General features: G+C 40.8%; 1 protein-coding gene and 1 pseudogene across 13 annotated transcripts in view; both read left to right on the top strand.

The window, feature by feature from the left end:
• Lpar1 (lysophosphatidic acid receptor 1) overlaps nucleotides 1–21,294 on the top strand; it is a 118,776-nt gene that overhangs the window by 64,746 nt on the left and 32,736 nt on the right. For all 13 annotated transcript variants that reach the window (XM_011249931.3, XM_030253215.1, XM_011249929.3 and 10 more), the window contains one exon: nucleotides 2,058–2,805. In XM_011249931.3, coding sequence (XP_011248233.1) covers nucleotides 2,058–2,805 — 748 coding nt within the window. The remainder of the gene's footprint in view (nucleotides 1–2,057; nucleotides 2,806–21,294) is intronic.
• On the top strand, nucleotides 5,280–6,746 carry Gm12577 (predicted gene 12577; annotated as a pseudogene).

Here is a 21,294-nt window from a genome sequence, read left to right as displayed (position 1 = left end):
ACAAAAATAAACCCCTCCTGGCCTTAACTTACTTTTTGCTAGATATGTCCTCACAGCAATAAGAGAAAAAATTAGTACAGTAGCTGTTGTTAATGTGATCAGAAAATTCTGAGTTCAGGTGCACGTGTCACCTTAATGTCTTCGAGAAGAGACTCTGTTCCTGTGCTCACAATTAAGGGACTGAGTCAGTCAGTATAGAACCCAAGATGGACAAAGGAGAATGGGAAGTGGGGAGGAGATTCCAGTGGGGGGGGGCAATGGAAGGGTCAAGAAAATGGATACACCCTCAAAAGATAGATATATTACGCATCACGTGAAGAAAACTTGAAAACTGAGAAATTACAATGAGTGATTAGAATGTCTCCAGAATTTCCAAAAGCAGCTGAAAAAGTGTTTTGGGTATGGCCATGGGTGTGGGCCACTGGAATGTAGTGGAATAGGTCATTAAAGACGAGGTCAAGGAAATGAAAGGCTGGAGAAGCCAATTAATTACTTAGAATAAGGGCAAGACTTGGGGTAGAAAGAAACACTACAGGCCAAGTTCTCCAATCGCCAGTGAGGGAGACCCTGTGGACTGTAGAGAAGATAGATGCCTAGAGATGTAACACAAGGTCCCCACTCCTCCTGGAGCGTGATCGTCTTAATGAGGACAAGAAGGGCTGATCATACAGCACGGTGTGTGCACTACCAGAAGTGCAGCAGTGACACTTAACGTTGGGACAGGGAAGAGTCCGTAGAAGTCTTCATAAATGAATCACTCAGGCATTTCATCTGCTGTTTAATAAATTACTTAGTGTTAATAAAAACATTTACATATAACCTATGGGTATCTTGTAGATCAATTACTGAAAACTTTGATTAAGGTGGGCTTGGTTGTGCAGCCCAATAATTCCAGTTAAGAAGCCCTAGGTCCTATCCTTAATCCACACAAATACAAGTACCCAAACTACCATGTTTGCTTAGTGATTTAAGAATCACAACAAGAGGAGAGGAAGAAGAACGTGATGTGTCTTCGGGGGATGGTTTCTAATTCTAGAAGTCTCCAATGAACTGAAGGTCTCAGGAAGAGAGATTTTTTTTTTCCACTTGATATATGATTTCACCGTTGTATTCTTCATCGTCTTTTATTTTCTAGCTTTGCTTTATTATTCATAGACTGCCTGTATTGTGTTTTAAAACACCTCGAACCTTTCTGGACTGAAGTGTAAGTGTAAATAGTATGAAAACATATCCCAACTGTTTCCGATAAAAAGAAAGAAAAAGAGTAAGCAAACACAGTATAAAAGCAGTGCCACCCAACACTGGAGGCCATGCGTGTCCCTGAGCTAATTATATTTTACTTCTGATGGAGCAGTGTCAGGTATCAACTGCTTGCATTAAGCCTTCCAAGGGGGAAGAACGTTCTCAAGAGTCTCACGTTGGGACATGGATGCTATTCTGGGGATGAAGAGTCCTGGGGGGTGGGTCATGCTAACCACAGGAATGTTGAACAGTACATGCTGGCTTTGGCTAAAGAATCTTTGATGCATAGTGTGACCTTTGAAATGTTGGGCCTGATGGTCCTTTTGCAAGCTTGGGTTACAAAATGTCCGCCACGGGTCAAAAATGCCGTGTGGGATGAGAACAGATTAATTGTCCAATGATAACATCTAGAAACTACCTTGTTTACTAAATAACAGGGCAGAGTAGATTTCAATAGGATAAACGCTCCCAATAGTAACGTTCTGAAAGATTTTTGGCTGCATTGGGTATTTTAAGGAAGTTTTTTTTTTTTTTTAAATGTGTCATGTGGTTTTTCCTGTAGACTTCAATGACACAGACCACCAAGCAGAGACCTTTTACTTATTTGCCTCACCATCTTTAATCTAGAGTCCCAAGTGACCAGTGTAAATTTTGGATGTTATTCTGGGCCAGATTTTTCAAATTCTTTGCTTTTGTATTATTTTATTTTACTTTACAAATGTTATAGGAGTCTTGTGTTGCCTGTCCATCTTTAAATTTAGATCTGTGGTTTCTTCTATTCATTCATTCATTCATTCATTCATCTTCTTTCTTAGTTCACAGCCATGAACGAACAACAGTGCTTCTACAATGAGTCTATCGCCTTCTTTTATAACCGGAGTGGGAAATATCTAGCCACAGAATGGAACACAGTGAGCAAGCTGGTGATGGGACTGGGCATCACTGTTTGCGTGTTCATCATGTTGGCCAATCTCCTGGTCATGGTGGCAATCTACGTCAACCGCCGCTTCCATTTCCCTATTTATTACTTGATGGCCAACCTGGCTGCTGCAGACTTCTTCGCTGGATTGGCCTACTTCTACCTGATGTTCAATACAGGACCTAATACCCGGAGACTGACTGTTAGCACGTGGCTCCTCCGGCAGGGCCTCATTGACACCAGCCTGACAGCTTCTGTGGCCAACCTGCTGGCTATTGCTATCGAGAGGCACATCACGGTTTTCCGCATGCAGCTCCATACACGAATGAGCAACCGGCGCGTGGTGGTGGTGATTGTAGTCATCTGGACTATGGCCATTGTGATGGGTGCTATACCCAGTGTGGGCTGGAACTGCATCTGTGATATCGATCACTGTTCCAACATGGCACCCCTCTACAGTGACTCCTACTTAGTCTTCTGGGCCATTTTCAACCTGGTGACCTTTGTGGTCATGGTGGTTCTCTACGCTCACATCTTTGGCTATGTTCGCCAGAGGACTATGAGGATGTCTCGGCATAGTTCTGGACCCAGGAGGAATCGGGACACCATGATGAGCCTTCTGAAGACTGTGGTCATTGTGCTTGGTGAGTTCTGTATTGACTGTTGCCCCCTTTATAGCTTTTCCAATGTTGTCAAATGGCCACATACATTTATGATCGTAGTAAACAAGAATGTGAACATTCACCAGGTGTCTATGCAGAATTATGAGTGGACAGGGAAATTTCATTTTAAATGTCTATGGCAATGTCAGCTTACTGTTCTTCCTATAGTTATAGAATATGCTAAATATTGGTCTCTGTGCTGTTGTATAAAAATGAGGAAAACAAAGATATCATTGAAGAGTGTTCCTTCTAGAATTAAGAATACCAAAACATTAACGATCCCACACCACTAAACCCAAAACAAACAAAAGCCTCAGAATACCTGGTTTTATTTAGCTTTAAAAGGTTGTTTTATAGTTTCTATTGTAAGACTCTCACTCTTAGGACTTTGCTTCACAGATGTTCAAATAGATAGTGCTGTATATGATATGAACATCCTTTATGCTTTCCTACACAGTTATTCATTAGTCCAAGTGTCCATGATGTAGTTATCTTTAACTTTACTTTTGAGAATTTGATACATGTGTACAATGAAATCTGATCCTATATGTGCCCATTTTCTCTTCCAGTTCTCCCTCCATCTTCCTAACACACTCCCTCTCAACTTCATGTCTTTGATTTTGCTGTTTGTTTATTTATTGACAACCCAGTAAGCCCTGTGTGCATGGATGTGGGACATTGGAAAGCTACCAGTGTTCACATCTTACATAAACAATGATTCTCCCTCCCCTGGCAACTATTCGTGAACAACAGCTCATGAGAATGGAGTGTAGCCTGAAGATCATCTACCTGTCTCTGCTGGGATGGTCTTGTGATGACCTTATGCAAGTGACCATGGATGCTGTGAGGTTGTGATTCAGATAGCCCTGTCATGTCCTAGAGGCAGCATTCCACAGCACTGTTCAACAACCACTGGCTCTTACACTCTATCTGACTCCTCTTCTGGGATGGTCCTTTAGCACTGATGGTGGAGATTGACGTCCTGCTTAGGAATGGATACTCAATCTCTTAGTCTCAGCGTGGTGACCAGGGCTACATCTTTCCATTGACTGCCGGCCACTGTGAAAAAGTTCTTTGACCAAGGCAGAGAGCAGCCCAGGTCTGTTGGTAGCAGAAGCTATATCAAATTGTAGACAAGGAAGTTTAATAGACATCTATGATGGTAATCTTTATAAAAATTAGTTCTGGAAAATTAATTTTCTCTCCATATTAATAGACACTAATTCATTATTTAAGATAAAGGTTATAACTTTGTTCTTTCTATAAACTCAAACAATCATTTTATTGTTGATTTTTAAAATTGAAATGTAATTGCATCATTTATCTCCTCTCCTTCCTCCATGCAATCTGTCCCATGTACCTCCACCATATCTATCACCTGTCTGTCTGTCTGTCTGTCTGTCTATCTGTCATCCGTCTGTCTATCATCTCTCTGTCTATCTACCCTATCTTTCTATCTGTGCCTAAATTCACTACTACAGACTGCTCAGCCCCTTTAGTGTTGCTTATACAGATATCATCCCAAGGCTGACCACTTAGTCACATGCAGCCACTTAGGGAGCTCATCCTGAAGAAAACAATTTCTCTTCCTCCCAGCATTTTTTTTTTTTTTTGAGAGAAAGGCTAATCCTGAACTCAGTCTATGTAGCCCAAACTGGCCTCCTGCCTCCTGCCTCCTGCCTCCTGCCTCAGCCTCCTGAGTGCTGAATGATAGGCATGAATTACCGTACCCAGTTTTAAACTCGAAAAAATTTTTACCTTTAAGTTTAAAGTATTACTTTACTTAGATTAAAAAAAACAAAAACAAAAAACCCAACTCATGGTATTGATTAGTAGGAACACACACACACATTTATATAATCAGAAAATGATTAAAGAGAACGTAGGCGTTCTAGGCACTGGGATGGCACCTGGAGATGCACCCACCTAAGGAGCATTTGGAGAACATTGGTTTGGAGTATAGAGGACCTAAAAAGTTCACTTGGTGGGAATTTGTTTAAATAATTACCTAATTGAATTACCTATTTTTTATAGACCATATTTAGGTTACTGTTTGATCACATTTATTAATTGTAAAGCACACAGACATAAAACAAATGCCATCACAAACCCCTCACGAGCAAACAAACCATCAGTACTGTTGAGTGCGGGCAAGCAGAAGTGCTGCCTTAGCAGCCGGGAAAAAGTCGGTCATGATTCTCCCTGATGAAGACTATAGTTATTCCTTCTGAAGTCCCAAATGAGAAGTTGATAAACACTTGGTGGAAGGAGCAGCTGCCCAGAGTATAAATACGAGAGGCAGAACATGTTTTGTTGGACCTCTGTGCCAAGGGAAATTTTTTCATTAAAGGTTAATTAGGTTCTCAGGCTATTGATACAGAAGGAGATGGACTAGCCCCAGAAAAGATATCACCAGATAGAGAAAAGAAAGAAGAGCAGTCAGATATAGCTATTTATCCTAGAGCCTCAAAACATCATTATTCAAGGTCAAGGTCAAGAGAAAGAAAATGAAAATCAGATAATGATGAAAGAAAGCAAGGAACCGGGGTAGAAGCAAAGAGTGTGCTAATTCGAGAGAGACTGAACTGAAGATGCTGCAGACTCAGATAGCAAAATAAGAAGCCTACTTCACAGTAAGAACCAACTCCTTGTTAAATCAGGCAAGAAGACGTGAATCCAAAGATAAGTCCTCTGGAGACACAAGTCTGAGGAGCACAATGACAAAGAACATTCTTCCGACAAAGGAAGAGAGCGATTAAATTCATCTGAGAATGGTGAGGACAGACATAAACACAAAGAAAGGAAGTCATGATGGGGCAGAAGTCACTCAAGGTCTAGATCGCGTGAAAGGCGCCATCGCAGTAGAAGCAGGGAAAGGAAGAAGGGATCGGAAAAAAAAATCTCCATCCAGAAGCAGAGACAGGAAGAAGTCAAGATCTAGAAGCAGAGTTAGAAAACTAAGAATCAGTACACATTCCCAATCAAGATCCATACACAGGCATGGGACTAGAAGCAGGAGCAGATCAAGGAGTCGAAGTCGAGATAGAAAGAAGAGAATTGAAAAACCAAGAAGATTTAGCAGAAGCCGAAGCCGGACACCTATTCCACCTTCCTTCAGAGGCAGAAACATTAGCTGGATGCCAAAAAAGCATTAGAAAGGGCAAAGAAATTATAAGAACAACGAGAAAAGGAAATGTTGAAAAGCAGAAATAAGAAACTGCTGCAATGGCTGCAGCCACGGGAGGTTCTGTTCTTAATGTCGCTGCAACGTTGGCATCAGGAATGCAGGTTACTCCTCAGATAACTATGGAAGCTCAAATGGTAGCCCTGCAAGCTAAAGCCTTGGCAGAGACTGGCATGGCAGTGCCCACCTACTGTAACCCAGCAGCTGTGAATCTTCGCTGAGCAAAAGAAAAGGAGGAAAATGCTCTGGCAAGGCCAGAAAGGAGGCAACACATCTCAGTCTGCTGAAGTCTGGGAAGAATTGAATTTTGGAAACAAGGACCGAAATGTCAAATTTAGGAAGTTAATGGGCATTAAGAGTGACGATGAAGCTGCCTGTAGCTTTGCTGATGAAGAAAGTTACAGGACTTTGAAGCAACAACAAGAAGTTTTTCTGCAATCTTGATGCTCAGTATGAAGTGGCAAGATTACAAACCCACACACAAAGAGGAATAAATGGGTTTGGGTTTCACATCTTCAATGTGTGGAATGGATACAGTTTGAAAACAAATCAATTTGGGACTTTATAGACTTGTTCCGATGTTGGGTCCTTGCTCACCACACAGCTAGTATTCAAGCTTGCCTGGGGGCTGCATTGACTTTCATTTATTGAAAAATACGATTTTTTTTTTTAAATATCAGATCAACAATACTGGTGATAGTGTTGTAATCAGGTTAAACCCACTTCCGTTAAACTTGACAGGACTACAGAAGGACAATATTTTTTAGTTCACGAATTCTACTTTTTCAAATATATTAAAGCTTTGGGTAGGATAAAATTTCATACATGGATTTTCTCGTGTCTGCTGTCTTATATACTTCTGTACTTAACCTTTTACAGTTATTTTCATCTCTTGAAACATGAAAGCAATGTTATGTAGATGTTCTTTAGAAGATCTGGCCATTTGGTACATAATCCTGCCCGCAAGCTGGGCAGTGATAATAAAAATGGTTTTCTCAAAAACAAAACAAAAAAATAAAATAAAATAAACAAAACAAACAATAACATTTTTAGTTGCCCAAGATACAGTTGTGTGGTGGACTAGTTTATTTTTCTTTTCTCATTGAAAATCTATTTTTTCATACAATATATTCTGGTCATGTTTTTCCCTCTTCTGATCCTTATCAGGTCATTCGTACCTCCCCACCCACATAAATCCACACCCTTTCTTTCACTCTGTCATTAGAAAATAAACAGGTCACTAAGAAACAAAAGCAGACTAGGAAACAAAAGTAACAGAACAAAATCCAAGAAAAAGCACAAGAAATACAAATAGATAAACATGCATATGCACACACACACACACACACACACAAACACACACACACACACACACACACACACACACACACACACACACATGGAGGGAGGGAGGGAGGGAGGGAGAGAGAGAGAGAGAGATCATAAAAACACAAAGTGGGAAACCATAGTATATAAGCAATAACCTGTAAAGTAAAAACAAAATGAACAAACAAAAAAGCCCACCACCAACAACAAGATAAGAAAAGAATAATGAGACAAAAACTCTCTAAAAGTATCCTTGAGTTCATTTTGTGTTGGCCATTTACTCCTGGGCATGGGGCCTGCCCTTAAGTGTTGTTTTTATACCAAGTGAGACTCTGTTGGAGAAAAATATTTTTTCTATTGTGAGCCATTGTCAGTTGGAGATAGCTTGTGGATAAGGGGTGGCACTTGTGCCCACTTCTCCCCTCAGCACTGGGACTTCATCCATCTGAGATCCATGCAGGCTCTGAATGCTGCCACAGTCTCTGTGAATTCATATGTGCATGTTGTGTCTAGAAGACCTTGTTCCTTTGCTGTCATCCATCCCTGTTGACTCTTACAATTTTTCTACCTTCTCTTCTATACAGTTCCCTGAACTTACGGGGAGGGATTTAATGGAGACATCCCATTTAGGACTGAGTGTTTCAAGACCTCTCGTTCTCTGTACATTGTCCAGTTGTGGCTCAAGGTATTTGTTCCCATCTACTGTAGGAGGAGGCTTCTCTCCTGGTGGTTGAGCAAGTCAGTGATCTATGAGTACAGCAGAATGTCATTAGGTGTCATTTTATTGTTGCACTCCTTTAGTAGCATTTGGTTTTACACTGGGTCCATGGCCTATTTAGTCTAGGGTTCTTGGCCACAAGAGCAATGTTGGACATAGGTTTCATCTCATAAATTGGGCCTAAAGCCAACCAAATAGCGGTTGGTTACACCCACAACTTTTGCACCAGCATGTTTTGCAGGCAGGTCACTATTGTAGATTGAAGGTTTGTAGCTGGGTTGGTGTTCACTTTTCTTCTCTGGTAGTGTGCAGAGTACGTTTCAATACCATGAACACTAGTCAGTAGGGGTGAAGGCCCTAGGTAGATCCAGCTCAATTTCTTCCTGTTTAGAGAGGTGAGTAGTTGTTGCTTTCAGCAATAGGGACTTACTATCAGTTTGTGGACAGCAACCAGTAGCCTTGGCAATAGCCTGAGCTGAGCTATGGGACCTCTTTGACCAACAACCTAATTAGATATATCCTACTCCTGCCACACTTGGTGTAGAGAGGTAGACTGTTTCTCTAGCAAGTGTAAGACCCCAGAGCAGGTTCCCTAGAAACACAGACAAGCAAACTTTATTTCATCTTTTCTATGGATGTTGAGTATAAAAGTCCTGTAGTTATCTTTGTTCTCTGGAAAGCCCCATGGGTAAGTAGGATTATGAAACATCTTTGAAACTATGATTTTTGCACATGTTAGTCCCTGAAAGCAGATAGAGCCTTAATTTTTCTTAAATAAGTTAGCATCCCTGGAAGAGTCTTCATCCTATTCTCTTGGGTCAATGCTGATATATCATGATGATGCTCTATGGTTGCACTGATTGTGGCCTGAATGTAGACTGTGAGAATGAGATTTAGGCCTTAGATTCAACAGCTTACTCGAATCCCTCAGGAAGCATCCTCACCGGGCACCATCACCTCAGACATAAAATGTCTAATGTCATCCAAAGCCGGATGGGTACAAGAACAGCTTCCTCCTTGCTTAATAACCAACAAAGCCCTTTAAGTAGCTCTCTGTGCCACCAGACAGTTCCACTCGAATTGGAGAAAACACATCTCAATTTTCCATGGATACAATCTGTGGATGAGATGATATGTATAACCTAAGATATTTTGCTTCCGTATTGATTCAAACATTTGCTGCATCTAAGAGTTGATGGACATATGTGTGTGTGTCTTCCACTTATAATGTCAGGCACCATTTAGTTCATGGAACAGTAAATGATTACAGAATCCACCAAGTTCTTGCTTTAATCTTGGCCTTTGCTTACTCTCTAATATATCCATACCACACACTGTACTTAACAATTCATGTAAAGTTAACATCTGTGTCTCATTGGGTAGTTTTTCCTCTGCCACAAGAAGACTACTACTACCCATCACACAAATTTCAAATATATGTATAACAGAAGTAGTGTCATTTGAGGCTTAAACTATCAGCCTCCATAAAGATCAAATACAGTTATCTTTCTCCAGAGTAAATACTAATTCTGTGGCCACGAAATGAAAGTTTTAGAACATGGAAAAACTCCAGTCAGGATGATATGTAAGGAAACTGGGTAAGGCAAGATGGGAATATGATTCTAATTTAGGGAATAGAGTGCAATAAATGAATAACAACTCCTTTTGAGAAAAGAAGCAAGCATGAGGGAGTGGATAGGCTATCCATGGGGGAACAGTAGAAAGCTCAGAATAGGAAATTCACAACCCAGAACAGTCAGGTCTTTGTCACACTGATGCCTGATGTTTCTTGTGCCATTCACTCTCCTGCTAGAAGTGGCTCTACTCCTAAGAAGGTCTGGTTATTTGGAAAACATGAGCTCATCTCATGGCAATGAGAGCTGTCATTGGCCTGAAGCTCATTTCATTATAAGTTAATCAATTGATAATCTGGACTTTGTTTTTACCATTGACCTTGGCTTTTGCACAAATGTTTTTTGATATTTGAAACTATGATCTAGGGAGATTTTGAACCTGTTGAAGGCCAGAGGGGACTGAGTGCTTTGTGGTCTCTTTTCTCTATGTAGTCATTCACGGGCTGACTGGCTCAAAGCAGGTACTCGACAACTAGACATTGAATGAATGGATGGATGGATGGATGGATGGATGGATGAATGAATGAATGAATCAACTTCCTGAGCCTTCAAGATGGAAGAGCAGAGAGCTGTAGTGAACTCAGTGTGGTATCACTTTAGTCAGCTATAAGTGAGACATACTTGCCCATACTTTTACCGTGTTCTGTAAGTTTAAAAAACAAGCCTTTTTCTTTTTTAAATTGAGATAGGGTCTCACCATGTAGCCCAGGATAGCCTTGAATTCATGGTTTTTCTGCTTCATCCTCCTGAGTATTTAAACTGAAGGCATGCCTCCTCACCACAGCTGGCTAATAGCCTGTGACCTCTAATTAGAATATGAACAACTTAGAAAATGATTAGCTACTGGGAGTGTTCAGTTAATAACTAACCAGTCATATTGTGATTTACTCTGAGCTAGAGATGACTTATCACTTATGTGGAAAAGCCTTTGTTTTTCCTGTGTAAGAAATGGTTTATGATTTTAGACATGTGCAGTGTTAATGTCCAAGCAAGCATTTGTTGGTCAACAGCTGAGTTCCTCAGCATTCAACTTAAAAAAAAAAATTAAGAAAAGGCATCTTAGAGTTTTATAATTGCAGGATTGATTGTGAGGCATGAGAGCACAGGTAGTCACTTGAAAGTGAGTACTAGGTCTTAATAAGAATTTTATTTCAAATGTGTACAGCATTACTTTCATACAAAGTGCTCAAACTACCTTGGAGGTTTATATTTAGAAATAACAACCCTACAGAACATGGGTACGATGATTGGCTTGCTGTGTTTGCTAAGAACCCTAGGTAGGTTGCCCAAAGTCACATAGGTCATGCATATAGGAGCTAGAATTCAATACAACTCATGGCTGGTGTTCCATGGTCTGTGAGTTTTTCACTTATGTGTCAAGCTATTTCTCAAGAATAAAACCAACCTGTGTCTTCTAGGAGAGTTTACAGGCTGGTGGCTTGTGTTGATTCTAAGACCCTCCCTTGATACTACCTAACCCCACCTTTGCCTTGTTTCCAGGGTCATAGAAAGCCTTGAAGGGGTGTTTCTTTTCTTTGTCCTGCTTCTAATGACCGCCAGTATTCACTTCTCTTCTATGCTTTTCCAGAGTTTAGTATTGCAGCATCCACAAACCAGCTGCTTCTCGCCGAGGGGAGTGTTTTGTTCAAGATGTGCTTGCCTCTCTGTTCCTCGCCCTAGTGTGAAGCTACAGAGTTCCTCTCTAGCTCCAGTTTCCATCTGCTTGACATTTTACCAAGAATTCCTTGAGTCGGCTCCCCGAGTGACTCAGGCAGTGGAGGCGTCCTTCCTTATTTGACCACAGGCTCTCTTCGGATATGAGTCCTTTCCTCTCCCACTCTGTTATTTGTGGTGGCACTTCTACTGAGGACCATCAACAATGATGACCAGACTTCAGAAAGGAAAGGAATCCTGGGGAAGGAGTGGTGGCATTGACATCTGACCCCTGCGAGGCATATCAAGTAAAACAAGTGTGGAGGAGCATCTCTCTTGGCAAAGAAAGATACACGTTTCCCAGGTTTGATCCATTTCAATGGCCAGTGGTCGCCAGTAAGGATAAATTACCCATTATTATCCATGGACTTTGTGCCAGAGTCAACACTCACCACCACTCTTGAGTGTTGTTTGGACCAACTATTAGGGAAAGTTTCATTTTCTTTTCAATTTTATATTGAAGTTCCTCAGTTAGTATATGGCAAGTAATTTGTGGACAGTCTTGCTGTTTGTAAGTGGTAACAGGGAATTCAAGCTGGAGGCATGGAGTCCCTGCACTTTCAACACAGGGTGCTGACTCTTGACCCTTTCAGTTTAGTTTAGTGAACTTGATGAGTGCTAATTCTGTGCTAAGGGAAGAGCAGACCACCAGGACAATCCTTTGCAGGGCCCATGTTGGAGGAGCTGTTTTCGATGGGACAAGGGCAGAGACTTTGAGTGAAGGGAGGGCAGGACTCGTAGAAGAAATGTTCTCTCACTTTTATAGATTGGTTGACTCAGATCCTCATTTTGGCCTTGATGGTCTGGGTGATGCTGGGTGATTTACATTCTCTCTGTTAATTAATGGCTCTCTACCTTTGCTTGAAGGATAAGTTGGCCAGGTTACTTTGATTTTCAAGATATCTAGGCTATTATTTCTTTTATGGACAAAATTGTAAGGCTAAGCTGGCCAACCTCTAAGACCTTTCTAGTGGAAAACTTAGAAATCAGGTCAGATCAAAAGCACAGACTGTCCTCTCTATGCACAGTGCCCACTTCTTCCGTAATTCATGTTAAGACGCTCTGTTGACTATTAAAGTCTGTGGCGCCTTTATTGAGAATCGTCTCGGAGAAAGATGTTTTGGCATTTCATTTTCCTTTGGAGACCTGGGTGGCAGGGAAGGAGGACTTCCCAGTTGGCCCTGCTGGTCAGAGAAGGGAGTAGTAGACACAGAGTCTCTTCTTCTCTGGCCACAGGTGACGGAGTTACAAATCCTCTTTCTGTGGAAGGGAATTAAAGCTACCTCATGTGTCCTTAGGGCCCAGTGGCATCCCTGTAAAGGCCTCTTTGAAGAAGAGACTGAGGGAACAGTCATGGGAGTCATGATTGTTTGACCAGTTCCTAGGTTGGCTTGGCCCTGTGCGTGGTGGCCGGGGAGACACCCTGCAGATATCCTGCTGCAACTGCCCCAGCCCCAAGCCCCAGGCTCAGGTCAAAAGAGAAAACACCTTTTAAACAGCAGCCCTGTGTTACTCCTTGTTACACATCTCCATTCAAATATTTTTATTCCAAAGAAACATTCAAACAGAAACAAAACCCCCAGACCACATGGGTCCAAGAGCTCTCTTTGAGGTGGAGGCAGAGGATCCCACTTGAAGCCCGTTCTTATTTTAGGCCAGTTAGGAGTGACTCAGGCCTGTCGGCCTGAGACACCACATAGACGCCGAGTGCTAAGGCTATTTGTCCTTACATGGAATAAAAGATACAAAGATATCTTTACTGTGGTGATTTTGACTAAGGTGGGAATTGCACTTGCCCAGGGACTGGAAGCTTATATTTGGAGTGAAATGGCACAGTTGGATGCTTGAGAAAAATGCCTTAAACTTCCTCCAGCCTCTGTTTCAGATTCAGGATTATATGAATAGATTCCTATATGTAGATACGTTCGTTGTTCAGCCTCTTACAAAGAACATTTTCTATAGGAAAGTGAGGAGTCCCCAACTAGTAAGTCTCAGCCACACCTGTCCCTCCATCCTTTTTCAGACACACCTACAGCTACTCACCCACCAAACCCACTCTTGCACACAAGGATGGTATGTCACTTTTCTGACACAGTATAAAAATACATTGTGTTTTAGCAGCTCAGTCCGATAGCAGGTTGCACATTTTATTTTGAATGTCTTTTCTTGTGATACACTTTTGCCATTACATCTCTTGTCTTTACATATTTAGTGTCCACACATAGGAAGTGGCAGTTTTGATCTGCTTCACTCCACACAGGTGAATTTAAATGGGGTTGAGTGAAAGAGACCACTTGGACAATATCAATGATTTGAAGATCATGTCTTCTATAGTAGATCTACAATAATTAAGCTGCAGTTAGCAGCCCAGAACTCAGGTAGAACTCCTTTCTTTTTCCCTTTGATAGGTAGTAAAGACCATATCTAGAGTATATGGAAAAACTGTCAGACAATATATGACTTACTGTTTTTTTGTTTTGTTTTGTTTTGTTTTGTTTTGCTTTTTGTTTTTTGTTTTGGTTTTTCAAGACAGGGTTTCTCTGTGTAGCCCTGGCTGTCCTGGAACTCACTGTGTAGACCAGACTGTCCTCGAACTCAGAAATCCGCCTGCCTCTGCCTCCCAAGTGCTAGGATTAAAGGCGTGTGCTACCACTGCCTGGCTAAAACACCATGTCCAAAGACAACTTACAGAAGAGAGAGTTTATTTTAGCTTACAGTGACAGAGGAGTAGGAGTCCTGTGGTGGCAGATCAGAAGCACAGCAGATAGTGGCAGTCATGATGGAGCAGGAGCAGGAAGCTCAAAGCTCACATCTCATCTCCAAACACAAACAGAGAAAGCAACTGGAAGAAGGCAGGGCTCTTTACTAAAGCCTACCCCCAGTGACTTACTCTTCCAGAAGGCTCCCCACTTAAACTTCCCCAAACAGTCCCTCCAACTGGGGACCAAGTTTCCAAATGCTCAACACAGTGGGAGATGTTCCCCATTCAAAGCAGATCATGAGACCTTGGGCCGTTCTCAGCTGCTCCCGATTTCACATTGTGACCACTTATTGGACCTTTAAAGTGGCTTCCATCACTATTCACCTAGGCAGGAAAGGATGAAGCCCTTCTCCTCCCTAATGCTACCTTCCAGTCTCTTTTGAGAATCACTTTGGATATTTCATGATGTTGGCCTGTAAATGAGACCTCAGACTCTGAAACCCTACCTATCTGATGGGTGCTAAAATGAAACCTACCCCTGGGGATTTGCATTGATTGTCTCAGTGCAATAGGAATGTACCTCTGCAGCCTGAGACTCAGTGTGACTTCATTGTCTACTCAAGGGACATTTGCCAGGAGGTGGTTTAATAACACAGCTCCATAGCCTGTCTGTCAGGGATATTTGTTAGGCTAAGGCCCAGGGATAAATTGTTAGCAGTATTTTATTTTTACACACAAACTGAAGGCCTTCTAGGCCTCTGTTAGGAATCAGGAATGCAAAGGCCGATGGAAACAGGACCCTTGCTCTTAAGGACTCCCATTTCAGTAGTTAGAATAATAATAAACACTATAATGTGGTAACGTGCAAGGACTGTTGGGATGTCACAGTGCACCAGAGCAATGTCTGGAAAGGCTTCAAGCTGTACATGGAGTTGAGATTTTATATCTTGTATGGGGCACACAAGCTTACCAAGTACATCCAGGTGAAGGAAATATTTCTCATATATTCTTTACATGTTGAGTTTAATAAAAATTTTAGTCATTTCCTCCAAAATATAATTATTATATCATTTGCATATGACAATTTTTATTGGGGCTATGGATCTCCATATAAATTCCTGGAGATGTAAGTGGAATCTTCTATAATGGTCAAACAATATTTTTTATTCTCATGTTACCTATATTTTATACTGTTGTAAAGTGTTTTATCTGTCTGTCAGTCTTTCCATCTTCCTAGCTTATCTACCTACCTACCTACCTATCTATCTATCTATCTATCTATCTATCTATCTATCTATCTATCTTTCTATCTATCTATTGATCTATCTATCACCATCTGTCTATCATAGATACTAAATATCTTGGCATTATATTTTGCACTACTATATTCCCTCTGTATATAATGCATATTACATTCAAGTAGATTGGTATCATCACATAGTTATGAAGTAGGTAGATATTGAATGGTTACTACTCTAGAAGGAATGAGATAGCTTTCTTTTTTAAAAGATTTTTAAGTTTTAATTTGATGCATATGAGAGTGTGGCTTCATGCTTGTGTTCATGTCATGCTCATGGCTGATGCTCATGGGAGCCGGAAGAGGGTACTGGACCAGCTGAAACTGGTATCCTCATGGGAGCCAGCAGAGGGTACTGGACCAGCTGAAACTGGTATCAGGATGGTCTCCAGCTGCCATCTGCTTCTAGGAGCTGAACCTGTGTCTTCTGCAAGAGCAGTGCTCTTAACTGCCGAGCCATCTCTCTAGCTCCTGGGATGACCTTCTACACATACAAATTAATATCCTATGGGAAATAGGAAGGGCTCTACAGTGATGTGCACATGTTTACAACCTGGAAGGTTATTACTCTGAAAACTGGACACCCACTTTGAAGCATGGTGAAACAAGTTTACTGTGGTACCTTACAGGTTGTTATGGCTGTGTGGGACTGGGGGATTTCAGAATGTCAGTCATTGGTTATTACAGCAAGAAGACTTCAGGACAGCGAGGTTTATACAAGATCTTTGGAAACTAAATGTCATTTCTGATTTTCTGTTACAGATAGGCTAAATATGTTATGAGTCTGGGATACATATGCACGCACACATGTGTGCATAAACATATTCATACACAAGTATTGTCAAAATTTAGTAATTAAAAATTATTGCATATGATGTACTTATACAAACATGTGGTTTAACCATGGGATATGTTCTGAGAAGTCTGCTGTTAGGCAGTTTCATCATTATGTAGACATAGCATGCATACCCACAAATTGAAACAGCTGTGAATATCATTATGAAGCAGTGTAATCTTGCTAGATCACCATCCTATATACAGTTTGTCCTTGTTTGAATATTGTTAATATAGTACATGGCTCTTATAATAGGCAACATTTGCTATTCATTTGTTTAAGTTCAATTAGATATCCAATTTAGTGGAATTGCATTGGGTATTTTATATAGCAACCTTGACACACATAGGAAATAACACATTTTAGATAACTTATTCTGTTGAGTATATTTTCCATAGAATCTTGGAGATAAATTTAAGCCCAGAAAGTGGTTCACTTACTGTGGTGGTTTCAATGAGAAATATACCCCATAGGTTCATATATTTAATGCTTGGTCCTGAGTTGGTAGTGCTGTCTGGGGAAATGGTGCAAACTTGCTGGAGAAGACGAAGTCACTGGGAGTGGCCTTTCAGATTTCATACCCTTACAAAATACAGAAACAGAGATACATGCATGTAGTTTGATCTTTGCTTTGAGCTTTTGTTGAAGACATGAGTTCTCAGCTTCTTGCTTCACCTGCCCTTATGAACCCTTCGTCTGCATCTATAAACAAAAATAAACTTTCTTCCGTGAGTTGCTTTGGTCATGGTATTTTATCATAGCCACAGAAAAATAACTAATATACTTATTACTATTTCTCCTTTTTATTTGATGTTTTCTGGAAATAAATAAATGATCTTTTCTAATTAAAAACTTTATGATTGCTTCTTAGAAATTAAGCATTCACCTGCTGGTAAACAAATAATTTTGCACACTTCCAGGTCAAAATGGAATTATTGTCTTCTTTTACATATTCTTTGTCCTACTATATGTAAAGAAGCATTTAAACTACATTTTTTCCCCATAAACAAAGACTTATTTTTTTACTCTTTTGAGATAGGGTCTTATGCCACAATTCAAAGTGGCTTGGAATTTGCCATGTAGTGCAGGTTGACCTTGAACTCATGACTGTCCTGCTTCTGCCTGAGAGCTGCCATGCTAAGCTAGTAAAGTTGTTTTCTTGTTTTTCTTACAACTTTGGTAGTTTCTCTTTGTGGTCTAAACTACAGCCTGTGCCTCTGAGAGGCTTTTTATTCATGTATTTGCTCGAAGATGATAGAGTCTAGACTGAATGTGGTCACAGCCTTACTTAAACCCTGGCACATCTCCTTCATCAATAGAGGACATATCAGAGTGATCCAAAGCAAATATGAAGTTCTCACAGGGTGACGCAGCAATAACAGGGTCTTTTTGAAGAAGTGGGATTGAATTTGGCATCAGGAGACTGGAAATTCATGGCTTCACCTATTTATCCTGCCTAAGTAGACTTTTGTTGACATAAGGAACACTGCATTTTAAGTAGGGTTTCCATGAGTTCATTCTAAATGGGCGTTTCTGTGCTTCAGAAAGCTTCTCTTTATGTGGCAAGTGTGAATTCACTTACCAGAGTTATTTTTCCCCCTTTAGGAAAGTAAAATTAGGTGTAAAGGAGCTGAGCCTTAAAGGGCACACAGAAGAGAGTCAGGAACAAAGCGTTTTGCTGTAGATAATGAGTCACCATTTTGTAGTGAAGGGATTTGCCCAGCTGACCTTGCTGAGCCCATGGTGTGCAGCCTGGGCCTTTTATGTGCAGACCTGGTTCCAAAGGAAAGGCACACTGTAGTCAGGGGGTTCTGAACAAAAATGGGAGAAGCCATAGACATCCTGTAAAGTGTGTGTGTGTGTGTGTGTGTGTGTGTGTGTGTGTTGTATATGTGTGTTGTATGTGTTTGTTGTGTATGCATGTGTGTGATGTGTATGTGCAGTGTGTATAGAGTGTAAGTGCACATGTATGTGTGTGTTGTATGTGTTTGTTGTGTGTGATGTGTATGTGCGGTGTGTATAGAGTGTAAGTGCACATGTATGTGTGTGTATGTATGTGTATGTGTGTGGTGTGTTTGTTGTATATCTAGGTGTGTGATGTGTGTGTATGTGTGTGTGTGTGTGTGTGTGTTATTGAATAGCCAAATAGTTGTGGAGATGAAGCCCTATCTTTATCTCCTTTAGTAAAGGGGAGAGATTATTTTCATTGCCAACACTTTCTATTCTTTCTATCAACACTACTATGCATCTATCCCATAGTCTTTACAACACTAATGACTGAGCATGGCTATTAAAATGGGTAATGAAGTAGAAGGTGTGATTAATCAGTTGTGTTGTAGATTATTGTGCAGATGTGGTACTGTGCTAAGACCGATGGCATTCTGTACTGGAATTTTCTAGTATTTTATTTAGTTCAACCTGGATTTTACCACTTCTGGAGCAAGAAGTCTGTCACTAATGTGTCTGCACATGAAGCAGTACATACTAAAGTTGGAAATGGGAGCAGAAAATATTTTTCCATGTATATGCTATGCTCAGTCAGTAGCATACTGTGAGACTGTGTGGCTGCTGTTACAGAGTGGCAGTACTGTCCCTTGGCAACTATTGACTCTCCTGTGGTCATTTATGTATGACCACATGTATGAGTCATATATGTAGTTACATCCTGAATGGCTTATCTGGTTGTGTAATAATTTGGCTCACTGTTTTAATTAGATGCTGATGACAGGGTTTTCCCCTATCTTCATAAGTGTGACTATTTGAATGCTGATCCACGTGTAATTGAATTTTGTTGGGGTTATTTTCTGCACTGTGTTTTGTAAGTTGGCTTCCGTCTTTTCAGTAGTTTAACACATAGCCACACTTAGAACATTCTCAGTCTGTCACCCTTTCTGATGGAACTGAGGAAATTTTTGGTGTTAAATCTTCTCGAATAAGTTATACAAAGACAATGTTTAAACTTTTATTCATTCTGATATAAATTTTCACAACTAAATCATTTACTGTTATGAATTTTTATTTTTATTTAATTTTTGATATAAATTATACTAAATTGTGTGGCATTTGCTCAATTTCAGCTTTATTTTAATTTTTTCCCTACCAAATGTTAAGTTTTATTTTTAGTCTTAGGGGAGTTTCTGAAACCATACATTGGTGATGACGGGTCTCACGAAGGACTCACTGGTCTTTGGAACTCAGTGACTCATACTTTGTCATACATGGGTAAGGTTCTGAGCAAGAACCCTTCCCCTTTTACTTTAGTTGAGAATTTCCTACAATGTGTTTTTATTACACTCACCCCCCCATGCCTCCCAGATTCACCCCCTTCCTTACCCACCCAACTTTGTGTCATCAAAAACAAACAAACAAACAAACAAAACAAAACAAAACTAAACAAAAACCCCCAAAACTATCAAGGGTAATTTTGAGCAAGAATCTTAATCTCTTTGAAATTCAGTCCTGTTATCAGCCAAACATAGGAACTACTTCCCTAATGATCATGTGTGATGGTCAGGAAGGATGGTCTTTTTATAGGAGATGCTGTCTGGGTGTCAAAGATGGGCACTTTTGCAGCTGCTCATATACAGTTTACAGTATATAGGGCAGTGACCCAAAATTTTAAAAACGTTTGGCACGTGGTGTGAGAAACATGCTAACTATTCTAGCTCCAGGCTCTTCGCCTGCTGGGGAGTGATGTTAGATCGTCCATTTAACCTTCATGACGACTTCCTGTCTACTCCATGATGGCTTGCACTACATCAAGGTTTTGCCAAGTGTGATCCAAGGACCACCTGCGTCTGAGTCACCGGGATGCTTGTTAAAGGGTACTGGGTCTCTGCCCAGACCTACTGTAGTGGAGTCTTTGTGTTGGCACCCAGACATGAATATGTCAGTCACACAAGTCTGACAGGGCCACCAGTCTCTAGCTTTGGTTTAAATGGCCTGGTATTCAACTTTTTTTTTTTTCAACTTAAAAATTCTACTTTTTACTTTTTCCAGAAAAATTGGCACTATTGTTTTTTTTGGTTCCATTTAACTATTGAGTACCTGTGACAGTCCCAGGCATATCAGTTTGCATACCTGCTTTGAGAGAGAGAGAGACAGAGAGACAGAGAGACTCAGAGACAGACAGACAGACAGACAGACAGACAGAGACAGAGACAGGATGGGGAGAGAAATGGAAAGAAGAGTTTCTGGACAAGGCTCAAAACAGATAAAATTCTTAAGTCCCGAACAACTCCTTTCAATGCAAACTCATATTTTCATACAGGAAGGTTGATCTCAAAAGTATTTGAAATGACCACTCCAGTTATGACACCTCAGGAAAGTGTGTCACATACAACTCAGTGGTTACAGCAATACCTTCAGAAGTTACAGAATCTCCTAGAGGCATGGGAATTTCTCTGAAAGTCTTTTATTTCTCTCGGGAAGAGATAGAACACAATGCCCCCCTTTTTAAATTAAGCCAGTAACAGTTATATATCTCTGCCTGGGAACTTTGTTGAGAAGGGGACACTGGCTGTTTACTTCTTCCCAGGCTATATAAGGAGTGGGCCATCCTCTTTGATTTTCTTGGATCAACATGGTGTAGAGTTTGAGATTGGACCCACATACACTTGGATTTAAAGTCTCAATTATATTGACACACTAACCCTCTGACAGGTACTGTATCTGATCTTCCTAGAGTTTCTGTTGCCCTTCTAATCACAGAAGGCAATAACTAATAACTGAATTAGTTATTTTTCTGTTGCTGTGACAAAATGCCCTGACAGAAAGCAACACAGGAAAGGAAAGGTTTGTTTCTGCTCACAGTTACAGAGGGATAAAGTCATCACAGAAGCGGAGGCATGGTGTTAATGAGGGAAGGAGGCCTGGTAGTAGGAAACTGCCTGATCTCATTGCAGTCAGGAATCAGAGAGGGGGTGGAGTCAGGAGAGAGGGAGGAGGGACAGAGAGTGGGGACAGGCTGTAAGCCCCCAAAGCCCACCCGCAGGGACATGCTTCCTCCAGCAAGGCTCCACCTCAATATTCTCAAACAGCATCATGAACTTGGTGGTGACTAA

Source organism: Mus musculus, chromosome 4, assembly GCF_000001635.26.
Source record: "Mus musculus strain C57BL/6J chromosome 4, GRCm38.p6 C57BL/6J".
Taxonomy (NCBI): domain Eukaryota; kingdom Metazoa; phylum Chordata; class Mammalia; order Rodentia; family Muridae; genus Mus; species Mus musculus.
This window is presented reverse-complemented; position numbering and strand designations above follow the sequence as displayed.